The 25,425-nt window shown below is 41.2% G+C and overlaps 1 protein-coding gene across 1 annotated transcript in view; it reads left to right on the top strand.

Moving 5' to 3' along the window:
- The window catches only part of GRID2 (glutamate ionotropic receptor delta type subunit 2), a 1,117,957-nt gene that overhangs the window by 773,192 nt on the left and 319,340 nt on the right, over nt 1-25,425 (top strand). The window contains exon 8 of the mRNA XM_087724106.1: nt 9,565-9,684. Within this exon, the coding sequence (XP_087580232.1) occupies nt 9,565-9,684 (120 nt within the window). The remainder of the gene's footprint in view (nt 1-9,564; nt 9,685-25,425) is intronic.

Raw genomic sequence — 25,425 nt, forward strand, 5'->3', positions numbered from 1 at the left:
GCTTCACTTGCCCAAAAGTTCAGAAATAAAGATTTGTGCCGGTTCTAGCCTTCGCTTTCCTTATAACTTCTAAGTGGGAATAATCAATTTCTAATCTCTTTTCTGGTTTCAGACTATTACCTCTGGGCTTTCGGTTTTTTAATGCTTTTCCTTCAATTTTTAGTTTGTCAGAAACACACTGCACCTGTACCCGCATAAATAACAATTGGAGTGTCTGAAGGTTCAGGCCTGCGGATATTTCTGAGGCTAATTTTCCCTCTGCAGTTTGACAGATAAAAAGTCTGCAGGGTTGGTCATGACCTATTCCCCTCTCTATGAAGCAAAGCACATACAGGTGACTCTAGCTGTTAAATTCTGCTAAATTTCTTGTTTTGTTTTTAATTCCTCGCTGGTAGAAACTACCAGGCCACTGTCAGGCCTGCAGCCATCTTTTCCTTTGGGTCTTTGGCCTGCCACACTAAAAATTGCAAATAACGGAGAGATCACCCATGTTTAATATTCATATGGCTATTTAGCAACGAGAACCTGTAATTTCCACATGGTTAGACGGTATGGCTGACTAAGGTACAATCTGGAACCATGAAAATAAAATGGAAACATGCCACTACAGCCACAGTGCCCCTAGATAAGCAATTACAATTCAGTAATTGCAGCACTCGGGGATGGAAATGAAGTATGATTTAAGCAATTTGAAGGATAATTGATTTGGACTGCAAATTGGGGGTTTTAAAGGTGGCAAATGTTTCTAGGAAACCCCCTTGCTCTTCTGAAGAGGAAACATTCATTCACGGCCAGTGTATATCTTTAAATATGCAATCAGTTTTCCAACTCAAATTCTGTGTGTCCAAATGCATTTTTTTTTGTCTCCAAAGTCCATTATTTCAAATTGTGTTTATTTCAATATGCACTGCTTCAATGCATTTTTATATATTTTCAATTTAAAACTCAGTGGTATATTTTTATAAATAAAAATATTCTTAGCTAAACTTAGCTAAACGCTGGATTTATAAAATGTGCGGACGGGTAACCTGGTGGTGGGTTTCAAAAATTTTTAGAACCTCTTCTGTAGGTGTGGCCTGCTTTGTGGGAGTGGCTTGCCAGCCATGTGACTGGGTGGGAGTGGCTTGCCAGTCATGTGACCGGGTGGGAGTGGCTTGCCGGGCATGTGACTGGGTGCGCATGGCCAACTTGTAAAATGTGGTGAAACTCATTTAACAACGCTCTTGCTTAGCAACCAAAATGTTGACTAAGGAACTCTGGCATTTAAAGCATGCAAGTCTTGAAGCTGTCAAGTTACAAGACCCTTGGACCCCTAACCCTTTAGAGAAAAAACCCCATGGGTGTTCAAACTTGACAGCTTTAAGACTTGTGGACTTCAACTCCCAGAATTCCTCCTCTCACTCTTCATCTTGATGATGTGAAGTCGGGCGGTGGGAAGGAGCTGGAACCGGTTCTAAATGGCACTGTAGATTTGTGGAACCTCTTCTATAGAAGAGGTTAGAACTGGCAGGAACCCACCATGCATGCACCATGCTCCCCCGCACATGCACCATCATCCTGCACACCTTTTTAGCTTCCACGTTGGTGCAGGAGGCCTTCTAGACCCAAAACGCCATGGGTGGGGCAGGGGGTGCACACATGCAAATCCCCAATATGCAATGTGATTTTCCCTGCACATGCAGCCCACCCCCCGCGCAGGCGCAGCAGAGACCAGAAGACCAGCTGGCTGGTGGGAGGTGCGTGCCCTTCCGCGGTGGAGGACTCTGCGTGCTACCTGTGACAAGCGTGCCATAGGTTTGCCATCACTGATCTAAGTTATGATGATTTTCATAGCCTTTTGATTGGAGATTAGCTCCGTATTCCAGAATTTATCAACATCAATTTCAGTATGAAACTCTAGGGACCCTGAAATGTAGTCAGCACATACAGGTAGTTCAAAACCTGTGTTCATGTTTATCACTTGATTGCTTGCTGGGTTTTGTTTTTAAGGATTTGTTATATGAACAAGACAAATAATACAGATACAGGTGGCCTTCAACTTAGGACCACAATTGAGCTCAAAATTTATGTTGCTAATTGAGAAATTTGTTAAGTGAGTTTTCCCCCATTCTCACCACTTTTGTTAAGTGAACCACTGTAGTTCTTGAAGTCTGTAGACATCCTCAGTCATCCTGGTCCAGGTTGTCCCAAAGGTGCTTTTTCAGGAGGCAGCTGGAGTTTCTTGTTTTTTTCTTTGAAGACGTTTCACTTCTCATCCAAGAAGCTTCGTCAGTTCTGACAGGATAGTGGGGAATGGGAGGATTTATATTCCTTGCAGACAGCTGGTCATTTGCATCAGCGGTGGGTTCGGACTGTTGCAGCAGATTGAGGTTTGTAATCTACTTACGAAAGACCAGGACTCGATACCACAAAGGTGAGAGAAACCGGTTTATTGGATGCATCGAGTTCAGCGTGTTCACACACCAAAATCTGAACTGCCTGAGCTCTGCCCAGGATCCTACTTTTATGCCGTGTTCCACACTGTGCATTCTCAAGGTGTTTCCATACACGAGACAAGCATGACATTTCGAAAAGGAGAAGTTCATTTGGAATGTTACAGAGAAGTACATAGGAAAAATACAAAAAAAGAGAAGTTCCTATAATGTCTTAAGCTGTCAGCAGTTTTTACCTCTGTTCTATCTCTCACCCACGCCTGACTTCCTGTGCCCCTCCTTTACAGGGTCTTGCCACACTGTTCAGCCCTATTTTTAATACTTAAGAGGAAGTTGGAGAGAAAGTTCACTCCAGCTAAAAGTCAACTTTGGAACTCCAGAGCACTAGAATGAAAAGCCAAGCTAATATGAATTTATAAGGTCCATTCTATTAAGACCACCTAACCTGGCCAGCACTGGTGGGTTTACCTGTGCACCCCCTCCTGCATCAGGACTGGTTTTTGCCAAACCGGTAGTGATTTGGCAGCCTGGGTCACTGGAACTGGAAGCAACCGAGGCCTGCCATGCCCCCAAACCAGTTCCCTGTCCAGCACCGTCATTGGCGGCATCTTATTTTTCAGTTCTGCACATGTGCAGACAATTTTAGTTGCACTATGCATACAGGTGCAGCGCACATCAAGCGTGCACACAAGCAAAGTGGCAGTAGTGCCTGCCGGAACCCACCCCTGATTTGCAGCCTTTTAGAGGGACACAGATAAACCAACAAGTCCTCTAAAAGGATGCAAATGACCAGCTTTCTGCAAGGAATATAAATCCTTCCATTCCCCACTGTCCTGTCAAAGCTGACGAGGCTTCCTGGATGAGAAGCAAAACGTCTTCAAAACAAAAAACAAGAAAGTCCAGTTGCCTCCTGAAAAAAAAAAGGACCTTTGGGACAATGCAGTTCTTAAACTAGCAACACGGTTGCTAAATGAATCTGGCTTCTTCATGGACTTTGCTTGTCCGAAGGTTGCAAAAGGGGATCACACGACTCGGGGACCCTGCAACCGTCATAAATGTGAATCCATTGTCAAGCATCCGAATGTAAATCCCATGACCATGGCAACGCTGCAACGGTCGTAAGTGTGCAAAATGGTCAGAAGTCCCCTTTTTTTTCAGTGCAGTTGTAACTTTGAACAGTCACTAAATGAACTGTTTTAAGTTGACGACTACCTGCCGTCCTTGATTTATGACTGCAATTGGGACCAGAATTTCTGTTGCTAAGCAAGGCAATTGACTTGTGCCTGATTTTATGACCTTTTTGTCTTGGCTGTTAACTGAATCGCTGCAGTTGTTAGGCAAATTGTCTGGTCATTAAGCAAATACAGCTTCCCTGACTTTTATTTGTTGGAAGCCTGGTGGGGAAGTCACAAATCGCAATCACATGAGCCAAGGATGCCGCAACCATCGTAAATACGGTACATGCCAGTTGCCAAGTGCCTAAATTTTGATCATATGGCAATTGTAAGTCTGAGGACTGATTGTAAGATACTTTTCTTAGTGCTGTTGTAACTTTGAATGGTTGCTAAATGAATGGTTATAAGTCAAGGACTGCCTGTATAAAGTTTTTAGTTGAACAGTGTTTCTTATAAACATCTAAATCAGGGGTGTCAAACTCAAGCGGGCTTCATCGAGCCTACGGGGTGCTTAGAACTGGCTCATGGGGCCAATCTGGAAACAGCAAAGGACCAGCCCGCGATGCCTCTGCTGGTGAAAATGGAGCTTGGAGGGAAGGCAGAGGGCTGCAGGAGGCTGTCATGGCAAAAAATGGGGCACACACCCTTTGAGCTCCATTTCCGCTGGAAGAAGGCTATGAAAGCAAACTAAAAACAAAACAAAAGAAGAAATGTTTCCCCTTTTGCATTTGAGCATGCATGAAGGGATAGGAAAGGAGAAAGGGAAAGAGGAAAGACAAAGAAAAGGTAAAGAGGGGAAGAGAGCAGGGAAGGAAAAATAAGGAAAGAGGGGAAGGAAGAAGAAAGGAGAATGAAGAGGAAAGGAAAAAGTAGGGGTAGGTAGGTAGGTAGGTAGGTAGGTAGGTAGGCAGGCAGGCAGGCAGGCAGGCAGGCAGGCAGGCAGGCAGGCAGGCAGGCAGGCAGGAAGGAAGGAAGGAAGGAAGGAAGGAAGGAAGGAAGGAGATTATAATGACAAGGAGGGAGGGTTTCAGGGAAGTCCTGTCTTAGCACTTGGCCACCGCAGGTACCCACAATACAAGTCCCGTGTCACAGCCGCCATGGCCACACCCAAGGTGGTATTCAGCAGGTTCTGACTAGTTCTGGAGAACCGGAAGAGGAAATTTTGAGTAGTTTGGAGAACTGGTAAATAACACCTCTGACTGGCCCCACCCGCATCTGCCTGCAAGTTCCAGCTGATCGGAGAAAATGGGGATTTTACAGCATCCTTCCTCTGGAGTGGGGAGGGAATGGAGATTTTACAGTATCCTTCCCCTGCCATGCCCACCAAGCCACGCCCATCAAGCCACACCACGCCCACCAAGCCACACCACGCCCACTACCCACTGAACCGGTAGTAAAAAAAATTGAATCCTACTGCTGGGCTACAACCCCTGGCATTGCCCCTCCTGGCCCTGTTAAACACAATGCATCTAGAATCCAAAACTTGATTTTTCCAGCATAAAGACTTAATTTGCTCAGATAAAAATGAACTTTTGGGTCTCCTATTTCATAAATCAACCTTATCCATCACCGACCGAAAGAGCCAGAAATTGGGATGCAGGACCATTGCACTGGATCATTCTTGAAATCAAGGGAAAAAAGCATCTACAGCTTTCTTTTCCATAGGGCATATAGGGGGGGGGGGAGACTTGCTTTTTGTCAAGAACTGAGATAAATGTGACTGAGAAAACCTAGAGGGCAGTTATATACAACAAGGTGGCATCATTTTTCTTTAGAGTGTATTCTTTGTATCAGCCTTATTTAATAATTTACATAGATTGCAAATGGAATGGCACCACTATTATTTCCCACAATTGCCCCGGTCACCATTTCTTGAAATGTCTTTACTAAATAATGGGGAAATTGTCAGAAGCTTGAATAATGAAAATAAGCAGCTTTAAAACCCAAAATACCTTGATGGAATAATGGAAAAATTGTGAAAATGATCTACCATATTTTTCGGAGTATAAGACGCACCAAGGTTTTGAAGAGGCTTTTAAAAAAAAGTAGGTAGGTAGGTAGGTAGGTAGGTAGGTAGGTAGGTAGGTAGGTAGGTAGGTAGGTAGAGGGATAGAGAGGGAGAGAAAAATACAGTAGGGAGGGAGGGAGGGAGAGAGAGTAGTTAGATAGGTAGGTAAATAGAGGGATAGAGAGAGAAAGAGAGGGAGGGAGGGAGAAATACAGTAAGTAGGTAGGGGAAGAGTGATAGGTAGATAGTTTCCAGGTATATTTATACATCTGCTGGAGAAGGAAATTGCTGCCAATTTGCAGCACCTAAGACTTTGTTTCTGCTGGCACAGCCCTTGATCAATGTAATTCTCATCAATCAATTAAAGAGCTTTCTAAAAGGGGGAAAAAGTTTTTGCACTCTGCAAACCTTTCGTGAAAATGGGCCCTTTGTTAAAAAAAGGCATGAATAGCCTTGGGTGTGCTTGCAGAGTGCTCCTGGGGGCTGGGGGGGGGCAAAAATGAGCAAAAATGGCCTGTTTTTCACAAAAACGGGCTCGTTTTTGTCAAATAAATTGCACACATAGCCTTATGGAAGCTTATAGAGTGCTGTTGTGGGAAGGGAAAAATGGCCCATTTTTGTTCATTTCTGCCCTCCCCAGCCCCCAGGAGCTCTCTGAAAGCCTCAATAAGGATGTGCACGGCCATTTTGGTGAAGGGGTGGGACTTCGGGAGGCAAAAAGTACTGTATTTGATGTATAAGACACACCCAGATTTTCAGCCTCTTTTTTGAGGAAAAAAGGTGTGTCTCATACTCCGAAAAATACGGTAATTCATTATATTTCTCCCAGTTTCGAGATTCGAGAGCAGATTTTTATTTTGACTCAAATGGGATTGGAGATTATCTTTACTTTTATTAATTGTCTAGACCTGATGGAGAATCTAAAGTAACTTATTTTTGATACCTTCTTGATGTATTCAGGGCTATTCCTATATTAGATATTCAGATTAGGCTCTATTTCAAGTTCGTATTGTAACCAAAATGATATATATAGGGCTAAGCAGATCATACAGGTGGTAAAACTTTTAGATTAGGGGTGTCAAACTCAATTTAACTGAGGGCCGCATTAGGGTTGTGTTCGCTCAGGAAACCCTTAGCTAATGTTATGGCTGGTTCGAAGAACCTCCAAATCCTACTCCTGGCTGGCCCTGCCCACCCTGCCCCACCTTCCCCAGGAGTCTCCATGTGGGCCATTTTGGATGAGAGGTACGTGCAGCGCTCGCGTGAAGGCTTGGGGAGGGGAAGAAACTGGCCTCCCGGAAGGCCTCCGGAGCCCAGGAGAGGCAGTTCTAGCCCTCCCAGAGGTTCAAGGAAAGCATCCGGAGCCTGGGGAAGGTGAAAACGCCCCCCACGCCACTGTGGTGCAGGAGGCTGACTAAGCCACGCCCACCATGGCCATGCCCAGCCAGCATCTGGGCAGAGACCCCGTTGCTGAGATTTTTGAAGCCCACTCCTGGTCATAAGTCACTTTTTTGAGTGCCGTTGTAACTTTGAACGATCTATTAAAAGAACTGTCGTAAGTGGAAGACTACTTGTACTGATAGAGAATGCAAGCAAATAAATGTAACACAATTGCTTTATTTATGCAATATTTTTTTCTCTTCTTTTAGAAAAATACTAGGCCATTTTAGGAAGACCATTTTTTTTTCTAAACGACTTTTTACAGTCTTCTCAAAGACTGTTCAATAGTCTCTTTTATACCACGTGGAACACATTTAAATAGTTGACAGATCTAGTGCAAAGGTTGGTGCTACAAACCTTTTTAAATTATTCCCTTTCCAAATACAAGCTGCCCTTACAGCTAGCCTGTGAATCTTTCTACCTGCCAGGCAAAATATTCATATTTTTAATATTCATAAAATGTGATCCTTTCATCAACTTAATCAAATGTTGTTTTCAACAATTGCTTGCGTTACACATGGCTGATCAGCTTGAGTACTGGAAAGTTAGCATTTTGATGTAAGCTGCCTAGAATCATTGATTGAGAGCGGTGGCTATAGAAATTGCATACGTAAATACATACATACATACATACATACATACATACATACATACATACATACATACATACATACCAGGGGTGGGTTTCAACCGGTTCGCGGCGGTCCCTGCGAACCAGTTGGTCGCCGAACCCGGAAGTAAGTAACTTCCAGGAATGGCGAAGGGCGCGCCCGCCCGCGGTCCTTACCCAGTTTTGACGAGTTCTGCGCTTCTACGCATGCGCAGGATGCATACAGCGCCTGCGCGATCGTCCAGGAGCAGCTGGAGCGTCGCGCAGATGCTAGTACTCATGTGTGCACCGCACGCGTGCATGAGGACGCTGCCAGCCCCGTTCCAACCGAACCGATTGGAACGGGGCGAGAAACCCACCCCTGATACATACATATATACATACATATATACATACATACATACATACATACCAGGGATGGGTTTCTGCTGGTTTTAACCGGTTAGGTAGAAGTGGTTCCACAAATCTACCATGCCGTTTACAACTGGTTGGAACATTTGGCTCTCTCCCCCCGCCCAACACAATCTCCTTTCATTCTCCGTCTGCCTCATTCACTCGTTCGGGCAGCAGAGAACAAAAGGAGATCACATAGTCAAGGGCAAAGGAGCCTGCAGCCTCCTTCATTCAAACGTTCGGGCAGTGGGGGGGGACTTTCTCGCACGCCTTCTTTCTCTAAAGGCATGCGAGAAAGCCCCCCCCATTGCCCGAACATGTCCCAGAACTGTGCCATGAGGTAAGGGAAGCAGGTCTTGGGAGAGACCTTCTGTCTCCCTCCAGAGAGTCCATGTTGAAAGAGAGGAGGTGGGCTGGTTTGAATGCGGGTGAGCAGGCAGTTTAGTGGCCCACCTTCTTCACTAGTTCAGGCGGGTGGTGAAAGGAGGCATGCCATAGCCGAGGACGAAGGTGCTCCCCTTCGCCTTTGGAGGTAGGGGTGCTTTATCACAAGCCTCCTTTCTTTCTCTGTCTGCCCGAATTGAGCCTAAAAGTTTGGTTACTAAGCAAGAGCTTCGTTAAGTGAGTTTGACCACATTTTCCACATTAGCCATGCCCACCTGGTCACATGACCTCTGAGCCACTCCCACAAAACAGGCCACACCTACAGAATAGGTTCTAAAAAAATTTGAAACCCACCACTGATACGTATGTATGTACATATGTACGTAGTACATACATACGTACGTAGTACATACATACATACATACATACATACATACATACATACATACATACATACACAGTATATATATTAGATACCTTTGTAAATGTTTGCACAGGGTTTTTTTTTAAGGAAGCATAAAGAAGTAGATGAAAGGAATAGCCAATATATTAAAATCATTGCAACTGTTTTAAATTTCTTCCAAGTTGTTATTGTACTTTTTTGCACTTATTAAAGTTCACAGATGCATAAAACATTTTGAATAATGAATGTTGAACATCTATATTTTGTTATGAGTAAAGTTCATATGGGCAGGAAGCTATATTTGAAATGAAATATACCTCTGAATATACCTAGGGGATGCAGTGGCTCAGTGGCTAACAAGTTGAACTTGTTGATCAGAAAGGTTGGTAGTTTGGTGGTTCGAATCCCTAGTGCTGCGTAACAGGGTGAGCTCCCATTACATGTCCCAGCTTCTGCCAACTAGCAGTTCAAAAACAGGTAAAATTGCAAATAGAAAAATAGAGACCACATTTGGTGGGAAGGTAACAGCATTTTGTGCGCCTTCGGCATTTAGTCATGCCGGCCACATGACCACAGAGACGTCTTTGGACAGCGCTGGCTCTTCAGCTTTGAAACAGAGATGAGCACCGCCCCCTAGAGTCAGGAACAACTAGCACATATGTGTGAGGGGAACCTTTATCTTTTAAACCTCTGAAAGTTTTCTCTCTCTTGTTTTTAAGGGTGGAGTGAATGGCTTGACAGGAGACTTGGAGTTTGCAGAAAATGGAGGAAACCCCAATGTTCTGTTTGAGATCCTAGGGACAAACTACGGAGAGGAACTGAGCAGAGGAATCCGCAAGGTAAAATTGTTTCCTCGTTGTTGTTTTTTTGGAAATGTTTCAACAGTGTTAAAAAAAACATTTTGGCAATTAAAAAATTGCAATAAATATAACTAACTGACCAGAAAAATTGTTTTAGAAAAAAAAGATTAAAGGTTGCTTTGAAACATGCTTTGGATGTTTGTTGTTCTTGATAAGATGATCAAAATATCATTACATTTTTCACCTATCCATCTGTGTGGAAATATGGCCCTTATGAGTAGTTTCTGGCAAGATGCGGTGAAGACTGCCATTATATAGTAATTATGTCCCCCCCACAATGATATTTTGCATTGACATGAGCATAAAGTCTTGAACTGAGAGGATGCACGTCTGTTTCAAAATGTTAATTATCAAACAGGAAATCAAGTAGAAAATTAAGTATTTCTATATTTTAGCTTCTTCTTTTCTTATAAATGAAGGTACATATTTTGAGAAATTGCTATAATTGGTGACATCTGCTGTTGTTGTTTTTTTTAAAAAACATATTGATATTAAATGTATGATGAATTGCTCTGTGGGTGGTCTGATGGGCGTTCTTTAAGTTTTATATGTGAATAAAAACAAACAAATAAATATGATTTACAGAATAATTAAATTTACGGTTTTCTCCCTGTTCAAATTGTTTCACTCCCTAGAAAAATAGAAAACAAACTTGCTTCATCTTTTTTTTTAGCATTTCTTCATATTATGATGCAAAGGAAAGAGAAATAAAACTCTGGATTATTAATCTATATATAAAAAATGACTGTGTGTGAGTATGTGTATCTTTCAGCATAACTCTGGAACGCCTTGAGCAATTTCAACCAAACTTGGTACACAGATAACTTATTCTCTGGAAACAAATACTGTGGGCGTAATACACCCCTAACACCCCTTGGGGTGTGTGTGTTATGTTAACATACAGCCTGTTGTGCCTTAAAATGGGTTCTACAGTACAGCGCAATGGAGTTGCCGTGGTAACAGCTTCACAGTACTCCACAAGGGGGCTCCCTCTGGTAAGGAGGAAAATCTAACATTAGAAATTACATTTGGTCCCCCTATAAATAAATACCCAGGCAACGGCAAGTTATCGGCTAGTTCAGAATTATATATATATAATTCAAGTGTGGCCTTATAAAGTGGTATTAAAACCACTATATATATATCAGTATTTCATTCTGAGCAGCTTTTGCTAATGAGTGATCTGAGGCATTGTTGAAGTCAAAGGCATTCTAATTGCATGATTTGGGGTGAATTTCATTCAGAAATCTAAATGTATCTAGTGTGTGCATAGACATTATTATGGTTCGTCACACAGTCAGACAAATGTCAGATTGGATGTGGCATTTTTGTCCACCTATCAAGTCCTTCCCAAGCACCTGGGATAGGGAGGGGTGGATGTTTGACAGTGTTACAAATCTCATCATAGGATGTAAGTTGTTCCAAGTAAAACTGCCTTTTGCAATTGACTGGTAGTGAATTTGCCAATAGTGCTCAAATGGTAATTCAGTTGTTGTGGGATTGCACCCAAAGCATCTATTACTGTATGAGAATAATCCTTGGCATTGTGTATAGGTAATATTTTTGATTCTTGTTAAGTTGGGATCATATTACATTTTATTTTTATATATGGAAATAGGACCTTATCTTAGGGTAAGATAAGTTAAAGTCAATAGAGATCAGATGTATATATTTAATTTATTTATGCTGTATTAAAAAGGGGGGGGACCTATAGCTTTGAGAGATTTCTTGTTTCTTGTCGGCAAATCTAACTAGTAGCCTACAAAATAAATGTTTGTTTGGTTTTTCTGCTATACTGTATCTTGTTTTCTAACCAGTGGCTTAAACGATGTCAAGTTCTATCTTATGAAAGTTGCTACAAGTGCTTGTTAAATGTCAGCCAATTAAAAAAAGAGCTTTGTGTGAAAAAAGAAATACTACATTTTTCTGGTTTTTTGAATTCTAAGTGACTGAGGAAGTTGTATGTTTTCAGTATCATTTATTGAGACTATTTAGACTAACAATAAAGGAAAATTTTAAACGGAGAATGGATTGAAAAAATATTTTGTATTTCAAAAGACAAATTCGTCTTGGATTTGTATTTAAAGGAACACTTTGGAATAAAATGGGCAAAGCAATATTGTATATTAGTAAATTCTTCAAGCCTTTTTGTCAATGTTCATTTCCTAGAAGTAATGTATGCTTTATTGCTTGATGCCTGATATATAGCATCATGGATATTAAGAAACCTTATAATGGACATAGAAAATGGGGAAAAGCTTAGGATAATAATTGCTTGATAGAAAGGACAGAAGGCATTATTATATTTTTTTTCTTTTTTCATTTCTCTGTTTCTTATGTTCTACCTCCTTTTGTACTGTATATTGAAAAATTGTTTGTGTATGTGTATATATAATTTTTGATTAATGAATAAAATATTTCCCTATCCCATTTAATAGATATTTAATAGATGCAATGTTGTATATATTACATATTTCACTATCCAATGTATAGAGGAAAATATTATACCTATTTAATAAATGTCTATGGATAAAATGATGACTATAGAATATAGAACATGTATTTTATATGTTAGAAACTACCAGTAGATAGTCCTGGTGAAAAGATTGATGAGCAACTATTTATTGCATTTATTTAGATAGTTATTGTGTTACCCATTTATGTATAAGATTTGTTCTGATTTCTGTCCTGTAATAACAAGCCAATGGTATACAACCTTTGGATCTGTTTGGACCCAATTTATTTAAGTCACTATAGTTGGGTGACTTTTACTTATATATCTGATTCTTTTGAAATAACAGATATTCAATCTTTACTTACCTATCATATCAAAAGATAGTTTAAAAAATAGCTAGCTAAAGAATAATTGCTAATTAGAAGGAACTTTTAATCAGTTCATTATGGTTAATTCATATTACATTGATATAAAAATGGAGAAAAGGGTAAAATACCTTTTTTATTATTAATAATAAATGATCGCTCCAGAGAGCTAATTCCATAGTTGAATGTTGATATATGTTGATGTGGAAAACCAATCTTGAGACCTTTCCAACAAAGGCTGAGACTACAGCATAATGTCAGAAAAAAAAGTAATTGTGTTCTCATCCCATTTGATCTCAAGACACTTAGGTTCACATGTGGGTAACCAGTGGTGGAAGCAACCAGTTTAACAACCGGTTTAGTGAGTCCGCACTTCGCCCTTCCATGTGCCTTATGCATGCTTTACAAGTGCATGCAGCATTCAAAAGATGACCTTTTCAAGCTTCAAAACTTATCTTCTATGTTAGTGCCTGTGAGTAAAACAGATGACATGTGATAATCCGTTGTGCCATGCGAATCAGCTAAGTTAAAAAAGAAGGAAATATAGGACCGGAAACAGCAGGGATGGGGGGGGGGCAAATGCTCACCGGAACTGCCAGTTCACCCAAACCAGTCCGAAACGGCTGAATCCCACCCCTGTGGGTAACCCATTTTCTACTATCATGCTAACCAGCCTTCCCTCAGGTAGCAGATGGGTTCCCCAGAATTTGCTGCATATGGCAAGTACTTGGACTGCAGAAAGCTAACTATTGCCAGCTCATGGATTGATCCAAGCCATGTGTCTTTGGGGCCTTTCAGCATGATCTGAGGCACGGTGGTGCAGTGGTTAGAATGCAGTACTGCAGGCTACTTCTGCTGACTGCCAGCTGTCTGCAAATTGGCAATTCGAATCTCACCAGGCTCAAGGTTGGCTCAGCCTTCCATCATTCCGAGGTGGGTAAAATGGGGACCCAGATTGTTGGGGGCAATAGGCTGACTCTGTAAGCCACTTAGAGAGGGTTGTAAAAGCACTGTGAAGTGGTATATAAGTCTAAGTGCTATTGCTATCTACAGAAGGAATGTTTACTTGCCTTTTTGAATTGCGAGAGTTTATTCATTAGTGAATACATCAATAGAAAATGTCATAATGTTTTGACATGGTTAGATGGCATTTGCTCTCTGTGTCTCTGTGTTTATTTTTCATGCAGAAGTAACCCCCCCCCTCCAATCTCCCATTATGGCTTTAAAGAACAAGTCGAACAAGATTACAGATAAACAACGACAGAAAAAAATTAAATGTTAGCATCATTTCAGAAAGCAAAACAAAGAAAAGGGAAACAAAACAAACACAACACATCCCTCTTCTTTTGAGCACTCTACCGTTTTCTAAAACTGCAGTGATGAAGGGTATTCTCTTTTATATCCGCTGATTCTTCTTTCCTGAAGTTATTCATTGTTATTTATTTGCAACTCCATAAATACCAATGCAAGGGGATATATTGTTAAGAAGAGATTGAAAATCATAAGGCATTTGGTGATGCTGCCAAATTTGTCAGTATTCTGGGGAAATTATCTTAAATATCTCCTAAACTGCTGTAGAAAAAATGGGAAGACAGACATTTCATAGGTTGCTTTGAGTTCCTAGTGTGATAATTGAAGCCTCCTTTTAACTTAGTTTTTGTTGTTGTTATTGGTTTGTTTCCAGTTGATTTGTTATTCTACTATCTCTACCCTTTTTAATTTCTTTTTTCATTGTCTTGTTTCTATGTTGTAAATCATTTGTAAACCTGTTGTGGCCCACAGAGCTGGCAGCAGAGTCAGACAGTGAGGAGGTTGAGGAGGAACATGGACCAGTCCTAGGGGTTGAGGAAAGCTCACATGAGGGCTCTGCGTCAGAGACAGAGAGAGAGTTAGACAGCAGTGAGGCAGAAGAACAGCTGGAGCCTGTTCCCAGTGTGTGTGTGCACAGAGCTGCCAGGAGACAAGAGCAGCTAAGAAAGCAGGGTCGACGTAAGAGTAAAGCCACACCTTGGAGGTAATTGGCCCTTCCCATAGGAAACAAAAGAAGAACGAACGGGGAGTGGGCTTTTGCACGAAACAATTAGTTCATTCATTCGGGTCAAGAGTGGAAAGTTCTGTTTGGTGACTATAAGAGACTCTGTGCCAAATTTTGCTTTGCCCTGTGTTTGGAAACTAGTGATCTGACAGCGCTCCAAATGAGATAAGGTGCGTGTAGATTCCTCTGAAAGACTGTTTGCTAAGCCTTGCTGACTGTGAATGAAAGGAATTCAAATAAAAGAGGCTTTGCCCTGTGTTTGTAAACTAGTGATCTGGCAGCGCTCCAAATGAGATAAGGTGCGTGTAGATTCCTCTGAAAGACTGCTTGCTAAGCCTTGCTGACTGTGAATGAAAGGAATTCAAATAAAAGAGGCTTTGCCCTGTGTTTGTAAACTAGTGATCTGGCAGAGCTCCAAATGAGATAAGGTGCGTATAGATTCCTCTGAAAGACTGCTTGCTAAGCCTTGCTGACTGTGAATGAAAGGAATTCAAATAAAAGAGGCTTTGCCCTGTGTTTGTAAACTAGTGATCTGGCAGCACTCCAAATGAGATAAGGTGCGTGTAGATTCCTCTGAAAGACTGTTTGCTAAGCCTTGCTGACTGTGAATGAAAGGAATTCAAATAAAAGAAGCCTTTCCTTCTTGCATTCTAAGAAAGCCTGGTTCAGAACAAAACCACCCAAAGATGCTGGCATGCATAAATTTAAATAATTTAAATAAATTTGAACAACAACAATCTGGCCTTCCTCTAAGAGATCTATATGGCACTGAATTTGTACCCTTCAGCCTTTTCCTGCCTAGCACCACCAGTGAAGACAACTGAAAGAAGCCAAACCATGTCAAGGAGATACTTTCCTTCTGAGCATAGGATTCCTCTTAAGCCCAATAGTGTCTTGAAATAACAGGGTTTTATTTTTTCTAGGAGAGAATAAAATCCATTCACGTAACCAGGGAAGAGAACAGATATTCCTTCTCCCTAAAGCCCCACAAAACATAAAAGATCAATGCTGCACAGTGTCTGCATAAGCCACTTCTGCTTCACCCTGGGGTGCTATGAATTGTTGGGAACTGTTGGATATTTATGGTCTCGGAAACATATTTCAAAGTGGAAAAATAGAAAAAAAAATAACCTTTTAAGATCTTGACTTTACACAATCTTTGACTTTGTGCAAACTTTATAGTTTATAATGTGTATCTCTGCCATCATTTGGTAGAGTTTGATGGCTTGCCTAAGGACAGTTTCAAAACTGCAAATCTCAGTGGGAATTTTATATATATATAATTTTGATCTCCCTCGTCCTGACTGTCAAGATTCCTGGCCTGGACTTGGTGGTAAATCTCAGAAGTGTCACTTCATGGCTCAGTTACATTGCTTGGCTTCACTTGGGAGGCTCAGTTAGATTAGTATCACTATTGTAGAGAAGAACAAAGTGATACCAAATTATTACGGTACTTTTAATTGTGTTTTTATAGAAGCAAGATAGCATAGTTGAACATGTCCCCAAATAATTATTTTTCCACTTTTCATATCCATATCGACAATATTGTCACTGTCTCATCTTTTTTTTAAACAGCCAATTGAAATTATACAGATGCACCATTTTCACATCAAATATAATCATCAGCTTCCACCCATTGTTACATTATGGGATGAATTCTTTCTTTTCCTTGGATTCTTTCTGTAAGGCTTCTAGACATTTATAGTATCCTGTTCCTGTTGGAATATCTGAGTGGATTAGAACTTGTTCAGTTTGGAATTCCTAGTTATGTTGCTCGGTGAGAAGCAAATGAAACTTCAGACGCCTGGGTCATTGTAAGAATCCCTATAGCTATTTGAGAAAACACACTTTGTTATTTGAAAACCACTGTGGATTACCACTGTGGTTTGACCTTGAGTGGCAATCATTGAAAGATTTGTTCTGTTGCTGCTCTTGCTGGAGAAGACACCTGGATTATGGACTGTGCTGTGATTGAACTGAAGTAGCCTTGTGATTATTATGCTCCACACTGATTGAGGGCACTTCATTAAATCTTGTTTCAATGCTTTGCCACTGTAATTGATTGGTTGTCAATTCTACTACTGTACATACTTAAGGAAGGATTTTAAAATCCTCTTAGGAACAAGCAGTAAATATCAATGGAGATGGATAAAAATACTGATTTTGTTTCAGCAACATCAATACAGCATTGAATTGTTTCTCTTTTGGGGGGTAACATATATAACATATGGTGGAGTGGTGCAGTGTCCTAGAGGTGGTGTTCTCGCCTCATAATCAGGAGGCTGTGAGTTCGATCCTAGGTAGAGGCAGATATTTCTCTCTCGGGGCACACTGAGAATATATCTGCTGAACAAAGCCTCGCATTGGCAACAGGAAAGGCATCCAGCCATTAAAACACTCTGCTAGCTCCATTCAATTGCCCAGAGTCAGCTGAACAAAACTCTGCATTGGCAACAAGAAGGGCATCCAGCCATTAAAACACTCTGCTAGCCCCATTCAGTAGTCCAGAGTCCACCCCACAAGGAATTTCTGGGGCTGTTAAATGAAGACAATGATATATAACAACATGGCAGGTATAATTCATTTCTGCTACTCAAAATTCTGAATGCTGAATTTATATGCTAAGCTGCAGCTATTCTAGACACCTTTTAGTTGAATTTTAGGTTGAGACACAATATGGAAACGGCATGAATAGATCCAAAGTTATGACAATTTTTATGACAGTCATTTAGCAAATCAGGACAGTCCTTAGTGAATCACATAATTGTTAAGCGAATACAGCTTCCCCCGTAGGAGTTTTTGGATGGAAACTTTTGGCAAAGAAGGTTGCAAATTGTATTCCTATATCGTAGTGATTTACAACAAATTGATCTGGTTGCCAAGCGCCCAAATTTTAATTTCATAACCCCAGATTGGTGTGAGGGTCATAAGTGTGAGTAAAGGTCACAACTCACTTTTTCCAGGATCATCATGACTTTGAATAGTGGTACGGTGACCTAAGGGTGGAGCTCTCACCTCACAATCAATCCTGGGTGAAGGCAGATATTCCTCTCTCTGGGCACACTGAGAATATACAATACAATACAATAGCAGAGTTGGAAGGGACCTTGGAGATCTTCTAGTCCAACCCCCTGAGTAGGCAGGAAACCCTATACCCTTTCAGACAAATGGCTATCCAACATCTTCTTAAAGACTTCCAGTGTTGGGGCATTCACAACTTCTGGAGGCAAGCTGTTCCACTGATTAATTGCTCTAACTGTCAGGAAATTTCTCCTCAGTTCTAAGTTGCTTCTCTCCTTGATCAGTTTCTACCTATTGCTTCTTGTTCTGCCCTCAGGTTCTTTGGAGAATAGTTTAACTCCCTCTTCTTTGTGGCAACCCCTGAGATATTGGAACACTGCTATATTATGTCTCCCCTAATCCTTCTTTTCATTAAATTAGAAATACCCAGTTCCTGCAACCGTTCCTCATATGTTTTAGTCTCCAGTCCCCTAATCATCTTTGTTGCTCTTCTCTGTGCTTTTTCTAGAGTCTCAACATCTTTTTTACATTATGGCAACCAAAACTGAATGCAGTATTCAAAGTGTGGCCTTACCAAGGCATTATAAAGTAGTGTTAACACTTCATGTGATCTTGATTCTATCCTTCTGTTTATGCAGCCTAGAACTGTGTTGGCTTTTTTGGCAGCTGCTGCACACTGCTGGCTCATATTTAAATGGTTGTCCACTAGGACTCCAAGAACCCTCTCACAGTTACAATTATTGAGCAAGGCACCACCTATACTGTACCCATGCATTTTGTTTTTTGTTTTTGTTTTTTTATCGGATGAAAAGAACTCCACATTGGGGATAGGAAGGGCATCCGGCCAGTAAACACTCAGCCCCATTCAGTTGCCCAGACTCCACTCTGCAAGGCATTATGGGGTCATTAAAGGAGGATTAACAATGATTTGAATCATTGTTAATCAAATAGTCATACATCAAGGGTTACCTGTAGTCTCATAGTCTCACACCTCTGTGAAGTCTTTGGATTAGGTGATCCATCAATATAGAATTGAATACTGTCAGTGCAGATCTCCTAAGCCCTGCATCCTCCCAGGTACTCAAAAAGCTCATACCCTGTTGTCCTTCAAATGAGCACGTAGGCAAAATTAGTTGTGGGTTGCTCTCTCCAAATTAATCATTGTGCTTTCTAGGTTAATTGTTTCCATATTTTGTTTTCATTATTGTAACCTCCCAGAGCTCTCCGGAGCTGGCAACCCTACAAGTATGATTTATAAATAAAAATAAATTTGAAAGTTTACACAAAGGGCTAAGTCATAAATCATAGGTTATAGACTATGACAGCATAGTATGGTGTGTGAACCCAACCACACATAGCTTCCCCAACCTTTCATTCTGCCTTTCCCAAGCTAAAAGCATAGGAGTTTCTGCAGCTTTCTTAACTTACTGCTCTTCCGAGGCATTGGGAATTGAAGTTTAAAGATTCCAGGCAGGCATGTGTTGAAGTCCAATATATCTGGAGGCCACTGGGTCAGAATAGAAACGATTAGAAATAAATTGAGAAAGTGGAAGGAGAGAAATTATAAATTTCTCTCAAAGCTATTTAGCCATTATTTGTGTAGTAAACGTGTTTTCCTTTCATAGTTTGGGGAAAGGGAAATAATTATGATTGAAGTGGGCAGGTGTAAAGGATCCTGTTTGCTAGGAGTATCACGGAAACTTTTAAAAAATTACAGAATAAAACATTTCCACCAGATACTCTTACATCAAATCCATAGTGTAGAACTGTGGCATTTACCAGAATATCAGACAGATCTAAACCACCTAGCAATCTTTGACCGATTTTGGAAACTTCTCTAAACAGAAAAGCAAGGAAAATTCAGGGTTTCTTTCTTAGACTAGGAAATCAAACGCTCACCCCGGAAGAAAACAAGGAAGAAAACAGTCTTTTCCATATTGTTGCCAAGATAACTGCAAATATATCCACTAACTCACCAGCAACCTCCAACAGCCTTGTTTCTCCATATTTCCCACCTTAAATAGGAGTAGGATGATATTCTATGTCTGTGATGGTGAATCTATGGCACGCATGCCACAGGTGGCACACAGAGCCCCTTCTGCAGGCACATGAGCCGTCATCCAGCTCAGCTCCATTGCGCATGTCCGCGTGCCTCCCACCAGCATGCATGTGGTAGATGCACAGGAGAGCAGGGGTGTCCCCACGCATGCATGGGGGGCAGGGGGCTAAGTGTGCATGCACAGGGGTGGGAGGAGCACAAAAGGATGCAGCATGCCCCCCCCATGCCCCATTTTTTTTATTTTAGGAGACTTCAGGTGGGCCTGCTAGGCTCAAACGGGCTGCAGGGGGTTAACAGGCAAGTACTGGGGGAACGCTGGGGGGGGGATCTTGCTCATGGGGTCAGGGCGCATTGCATTATGGGTATGGGTGTGCATCCGTGTACTGTCATGCACGTGTGTGCAATTTCGGCACATGAGGATAAAAAGGTTAGCCATCACTTTTCTATGGTATGTAGGCATCGTGGCTACATAACACAGCAAAGTAGAATTTTGTTGTTGTTGTTTTTGACCGACATGACACACACACACACACAAAATATTTGCAAAAGTGAAGATTGCATGTAAAGGACTTAAATCCCTTTCAGCTTCCAAGTTAACCTGCTCATTTGAGTTCAGCAGTGAACCAGACACCAGGAGTAATATTCCGTGGCAAAACTGGCTTAGCTGCCAACAGCGAAGTTTAAAAGAGCAGAGAGCGAGGTCAATATTATGAAATACTGACATGCCCTCCTAATTGCTCTGCATACCAGGGAATGAATTTAGCCAGGCAAGTACATGAAGTGAAACTAAGTGTTGTCGGAGCTTCTAGATAAAATGTGTCTGATTTAGTAAAGAAAAACATGTTTACCACAGAGGTTTATAAAATACACTTCTCCACTGCCCTGGGCCACAGGTATCTTTGGGAATATGAACTTTTACATATCTGCTTTATAGATACAATACAATTGCAGAGTTGGAAGGGACCTTGGAGGTCTTCTAGTCCAACCCCCTGCCTAGGCAGGAAACCTTATACCATTTCAGACAAATGCCTATCCAACATCTTCTTAAAGACTTCCAGTGTTGGGGCATTCACAACTTCTGGAGGCAAGCTGTTCCACTGATTAATTGCTCTAACTGTCAGGAAATTTCTCCTCAGTTCTAAGTTGCTTCTCTCCTTGATTAGTTTTTTACCCATTGCTTCTTGTTCTACCCTCAGGTGCTTTGGAGAATAGCTTCACTCCCTCTTCTTTGTGGCAACCCCTGAGATATTGGAAGACTGCTATCATGTCTCCCCTAGTCCTTCTTTTCATTAAACTAGACATAGCCAGTTCCTGCAACCATTCTTCATATGTTTTAGCCTCCAGTCCCCTAATCGTCTTTGTTGCTCTTCTCTGCACTCTTTCTAGAGTCTCCAGATCTTTTCTACATAATGGCTATATTTATTATTATAGTTATTTATTCTCGTACACATTTATCAATGAAGTGCATTTTCTTTTTACTCTCTCCCCTCCCCCCCATCTTCCTTTTTGTAATTCGTATAATTCATTGTATAATGTTATGTTTTGACTTTCTTTGAGGTGCAACTCCGATAGGTGGATGGAAATTTATTGCAGGCAGCTAAAATTATTTTAATAAATCTATGCAACATGTCTGAAGTTATGGGGAAAACCTAAAGATTACCAGGTTGTTACTAGAACAGTGGAAAGTGTTGCTTCGAAAAAACAAAGGTTCTATTCAGAACTATCCCAGGATATCCATGCCCATACACACACACACACACAAACACACAAACACAGATTCCAGAAGCCATATTCCCAGAAAGGACATGGCCCAGAACAACAAAAAAAGAACTGTTAATTAAGTTCACTGATTAAAATTAATTGCCTATAAACTAAGATGCTTACTTTACAAAATTAATTGTGTCTTGTTTCGAGATATCATCTATCCTCATTCATATATAGGTAGTTCTCCACTTATAACAGTTCATTTAGTGACAAAGGCACTGGAAAAAGTGACTTATGAGCATTTTTTACACTAATGACTATTGCAGTATCCCCATGGTCACATGATTTACATTCAGATGCTTGGCAATGGACTCATATAGTATTTATATATGATGGTTGCAGTGCAGTGGTGGGTTCCGGATTCCATTCCAACTGGTACGGTTGGAATGGCCCCGGCGTCACCACATGGATGTGCATGGTGCGCGCACAGACGCGTGCGGCACACACATGTGTTGTACTTGCCTGCGATGCTTCCGCAAGCCTCCGCAACACTCCAGCTGCTCGGCAGAGCGTGGCACAGGTGCTGTACGCGTCATGCACATATAAGAAAGGGCCAAAGGCTTAAAGGACAGGTAAGGAGCTTGAGTGGGTGGGTGGGGCCTCCAGAGCATCGTACCAGAACAGTACCTGGTCCTCCAGGCAGGCTCCGGTATACCTGTACTGGAGCATACCATTTGCAACCCACCACTGTTGCAGTGTGTCCTGGGATCGTGTGATCACTTTTTGCAAACTCCTGATCAACAAAGTCAATGGGGAAACCAGATTCACTTAACAACTGTGTTACTAATTTAAGGACTGCAGCGATTCACTTAATAAATGGGGCAAGAAAAGTCATTAATTGAGGCAAAACTCGCTGAACAAATTTCTCACTTAGCAACATAAATTTTGAGCCCTATTGTGGTCGTAAGTCAAGGACGACCTACATGCAAACTACTCTCGGGTTGCATACAGGCACACTGAGCACAGAGTCTCACCTGCTGCCTCCTTCTCCTGCCAGGAGAAACATGAAAAATAAAAAGGAACAGCATGGAAATGAAGAAACGAAATGGGATAATAACCACGAGAATGAAAGGGAGAGAGAAAACTGGAGGTAATCAGGGACAGAAATCATCTCCAAAAGGATTAAAATCAGGAGGCATTATTTTAGAAGGTCCATACTTTTCAGCATGAATATCTGCAATCATTTGCATCTCCTCTTCATTCCTTTACTTTACATAACTCCTACATATCAACAAATGCAGCCTATCAGCAGAGGTGGTATTCAGCCAGTTCGGACCAGTTCACCCAAACCGGTAGTGGAAATAGCGGGTGGGGTTGCCCACCTGCCCCGGCTCTATGCTGTTCTATTTAGGCATGTTTTTGAGACCGGGTGCATGCATGGAAGGTGCAAATGCACGCAAAGCACATGCACAGAAGGCCAGGCGTATGCGCAAAGCGAGGATGCACATGATGAACCAGTGGTAACAAAATGTGAAACCCACCCCTGCCTATCACCTTCCCCTTAATTATTTGGAGAAAGAAATCTTTCATCCTACAGGTAAATAAGGCCTTAGACTGCACTACAATGGAAAGTGCACCTAATTTGTTCTTTTATTTATTTACTAACCAAAATGTATATCTTGTCAATTTCCTGAGAGTTTTTCCTCTTACAGCAAATGCCATCTAAGTGATTTTAAGCCAGCTTAGATCAAATTGAAAAAGCTTGTTCTCAGTGCAGGCAGAATGAAAAATGGATGAGTGAAAAGATGGGGCAAAATCTACTTGTGTCGCTTTAGCTGCCTTTGTGAATAATTAAAACTTCAGAGCTGGTCACGTATATCATGTGTAGCTTCCACAGTTTCCTTGGACATTTTCAATTGTGGGACTATATTTTTTTAAAAAATTTCAAGTATCCGCACAATGCTTGGAAAACCAGCTCAGCCAAGGACCTATTTCTTTCTTTCTTTGTTTGTTTATTAAATTTATTTGCCACCCATCTCACCACAAGGTGACTCTGGATGACTTAAAAATTAAAAGCAATAAAATCATACTCCTTATGAAGAAGCCCCTGGAGAGCCTGAAGGTGACTCAAAGTAAGAGTACCAAAAACCAAGGAAGAAAGATTGCACTGGGAGTCTCAACGGAGCCTATAATGGAGTGACCTAACTCCACTTTCTAAAACACATTTGCATTATAATTATTTAAAAGCTACAGAGATCCTTGAAGCAGCAGAGTAATTAGACTTCCTGGTGAGTGTTCATATGACCCAAGGCATGAATAAGGGGAAATGGAAAGAAATAAGTACCAGGATTTAAAAATAATCGACAGCAAAAAAAAAAACAGTTGCTAAGAGCCGAGGTGGCGCAGTGGTTAAATGCAGCACTGCAGGCTACTTCAGCTTACTGCAGTTCAGCAGTTTGGCTGTTCAAATCCCACCAGGCTCAAGGTTGACTCAGCCTTCCATCCTTCCGAGGTGGGTAAAATGAGGACCCAGATTGTTGTTGGGGGCAATATGCTGACTCTGTAAACCGCTTAGAGAGGGCTGAAAGCCCTATGAAGCGGTATATAAACCTAACTATTGCTATTGCTAAGAGTTTAGACTAGGAAAATTTAAAATGGATTTATTTATTTATTTATTTATTTATTTATTTATTCGTTTATTTATTTATTTATTTAGCATATGGCATACAATGTCATGGAAATCTACAAATGCTAAACGCAATGCAGCCCCGATGGCTTAAATTGCTAGTTCACTCTCTGCGCTTGCCTTACTATCCTTGGTGCACCGCCAGAAAGGGTTTGGATCCGGGGTGTCAAACTGGATTTCTTTGAGAGCCAGATCAGGATTGTAGTTCTCCGCTGTGGGCCAGCCAGGGGTGGTTGTAGGGAAATGGCCTGGACGGCCTCCTGCAGCACTCTGCCAGCCAAAACGGGGTGTTTTTGGCCTGGACGGCCTCCTGACAGGCCCACGGGGTGCTTAAATATGGTCTGTGGGGCCAGTTTGGAAATAGAAATAGCACAGACTGGCCCATGGTGCCTCTGGCAGCCAAAATGTACACAGTTCCCCCATGCCTTGTTTTGGCCAGCAAAGTGTTTCAGGAGGCAACCCAGGCCAAAAACAGACCTCACGGAGGTCACATGGGGACCGCACACAGCCTTCCCATGCTCTGTTTTGACTGCCAGAGGGGCAGCCTTTGCAGTTCTGGTTTAAGCAACCTGTGGGCCAGATCCTGCCCTTGGGCCTTGAGTTTGACACCCCTGGTTTACATGGATTTGGATTTAGCTTATTTAAAAGTATTTGTGGATTAATAAAATAAATAAATGAAATGAAATGAAATGAAATAGACTTTCCTATTTGTCCCAGAGAAATAATTGGTCACGAAAAAAAGTCAAGGGAGTGTTGTTAAAGTTCATAAACTATAGAATATATGAGTGGGACTAATGCAGTGCAGAGAAAGGGAAAAGAAAAGAGAGATAAAAGTGCTCATTTTGGCTGTTTTCCCTTGTTGGGAAAACTAAAGCAAGAGAGATTATTTTAGACTAACAGCAGGAGAACATAGGAGAACGCCACTATCATAGCAAACATCAGAAAATGGCAATAAACTAGTGAGGTTACAAAGAATGTGTGAAGAACAGGGGAAGAATATTATAAAGTCAGTGGCAACTTTGTTGGCTAAAAGAGTTGAAAATACGAAAGAGAAATTCAGTTTTTAAAAATGGAAAAATCTTCAATAGAAATGATTGGAAGAGTGAACTAATCAAGGGAAAAAATGAACTTGCACTTATTCCTGAAAATAAGTGCAAAATTTTAAACAGGGAGAAAATAAAGTAAATATGTTTGCATCTGCACTTGAAGATCAGAAGCTGCTTCCTTTTTCAAATATAGTTTTCTTTGTTTCTTTCCTCTAACTTTCTGTTTTATCTGCATTCATGTTACTTTTATTCATGTAAACATTTTTAATAAAAGTTGTATTTATATATATAAAAAGAGGAAAGGCCAGAACTCTTTGAGTTCTATTCGGTTGCAGTCTTCTCCCAAAAG

The sequence above is a fragment of the Thamnophis sirtalis genome, unplaced genomic scaffold (genome assembly GCF_051295495.1).
Source record: "Thamnophis sirtalis isolate CommonGarterSnake01/CBP01778 unplaced genomic scaffold, rThaSir2_p1.2 scaffold_10, whole genome shotgun sequence".
Lineage (NCBI taxonomy): Eukaryota > Metazoa > Chordata > Lepidosauria > Squamata > Natricidae > Thamnophis > Thamnophis sirtalis.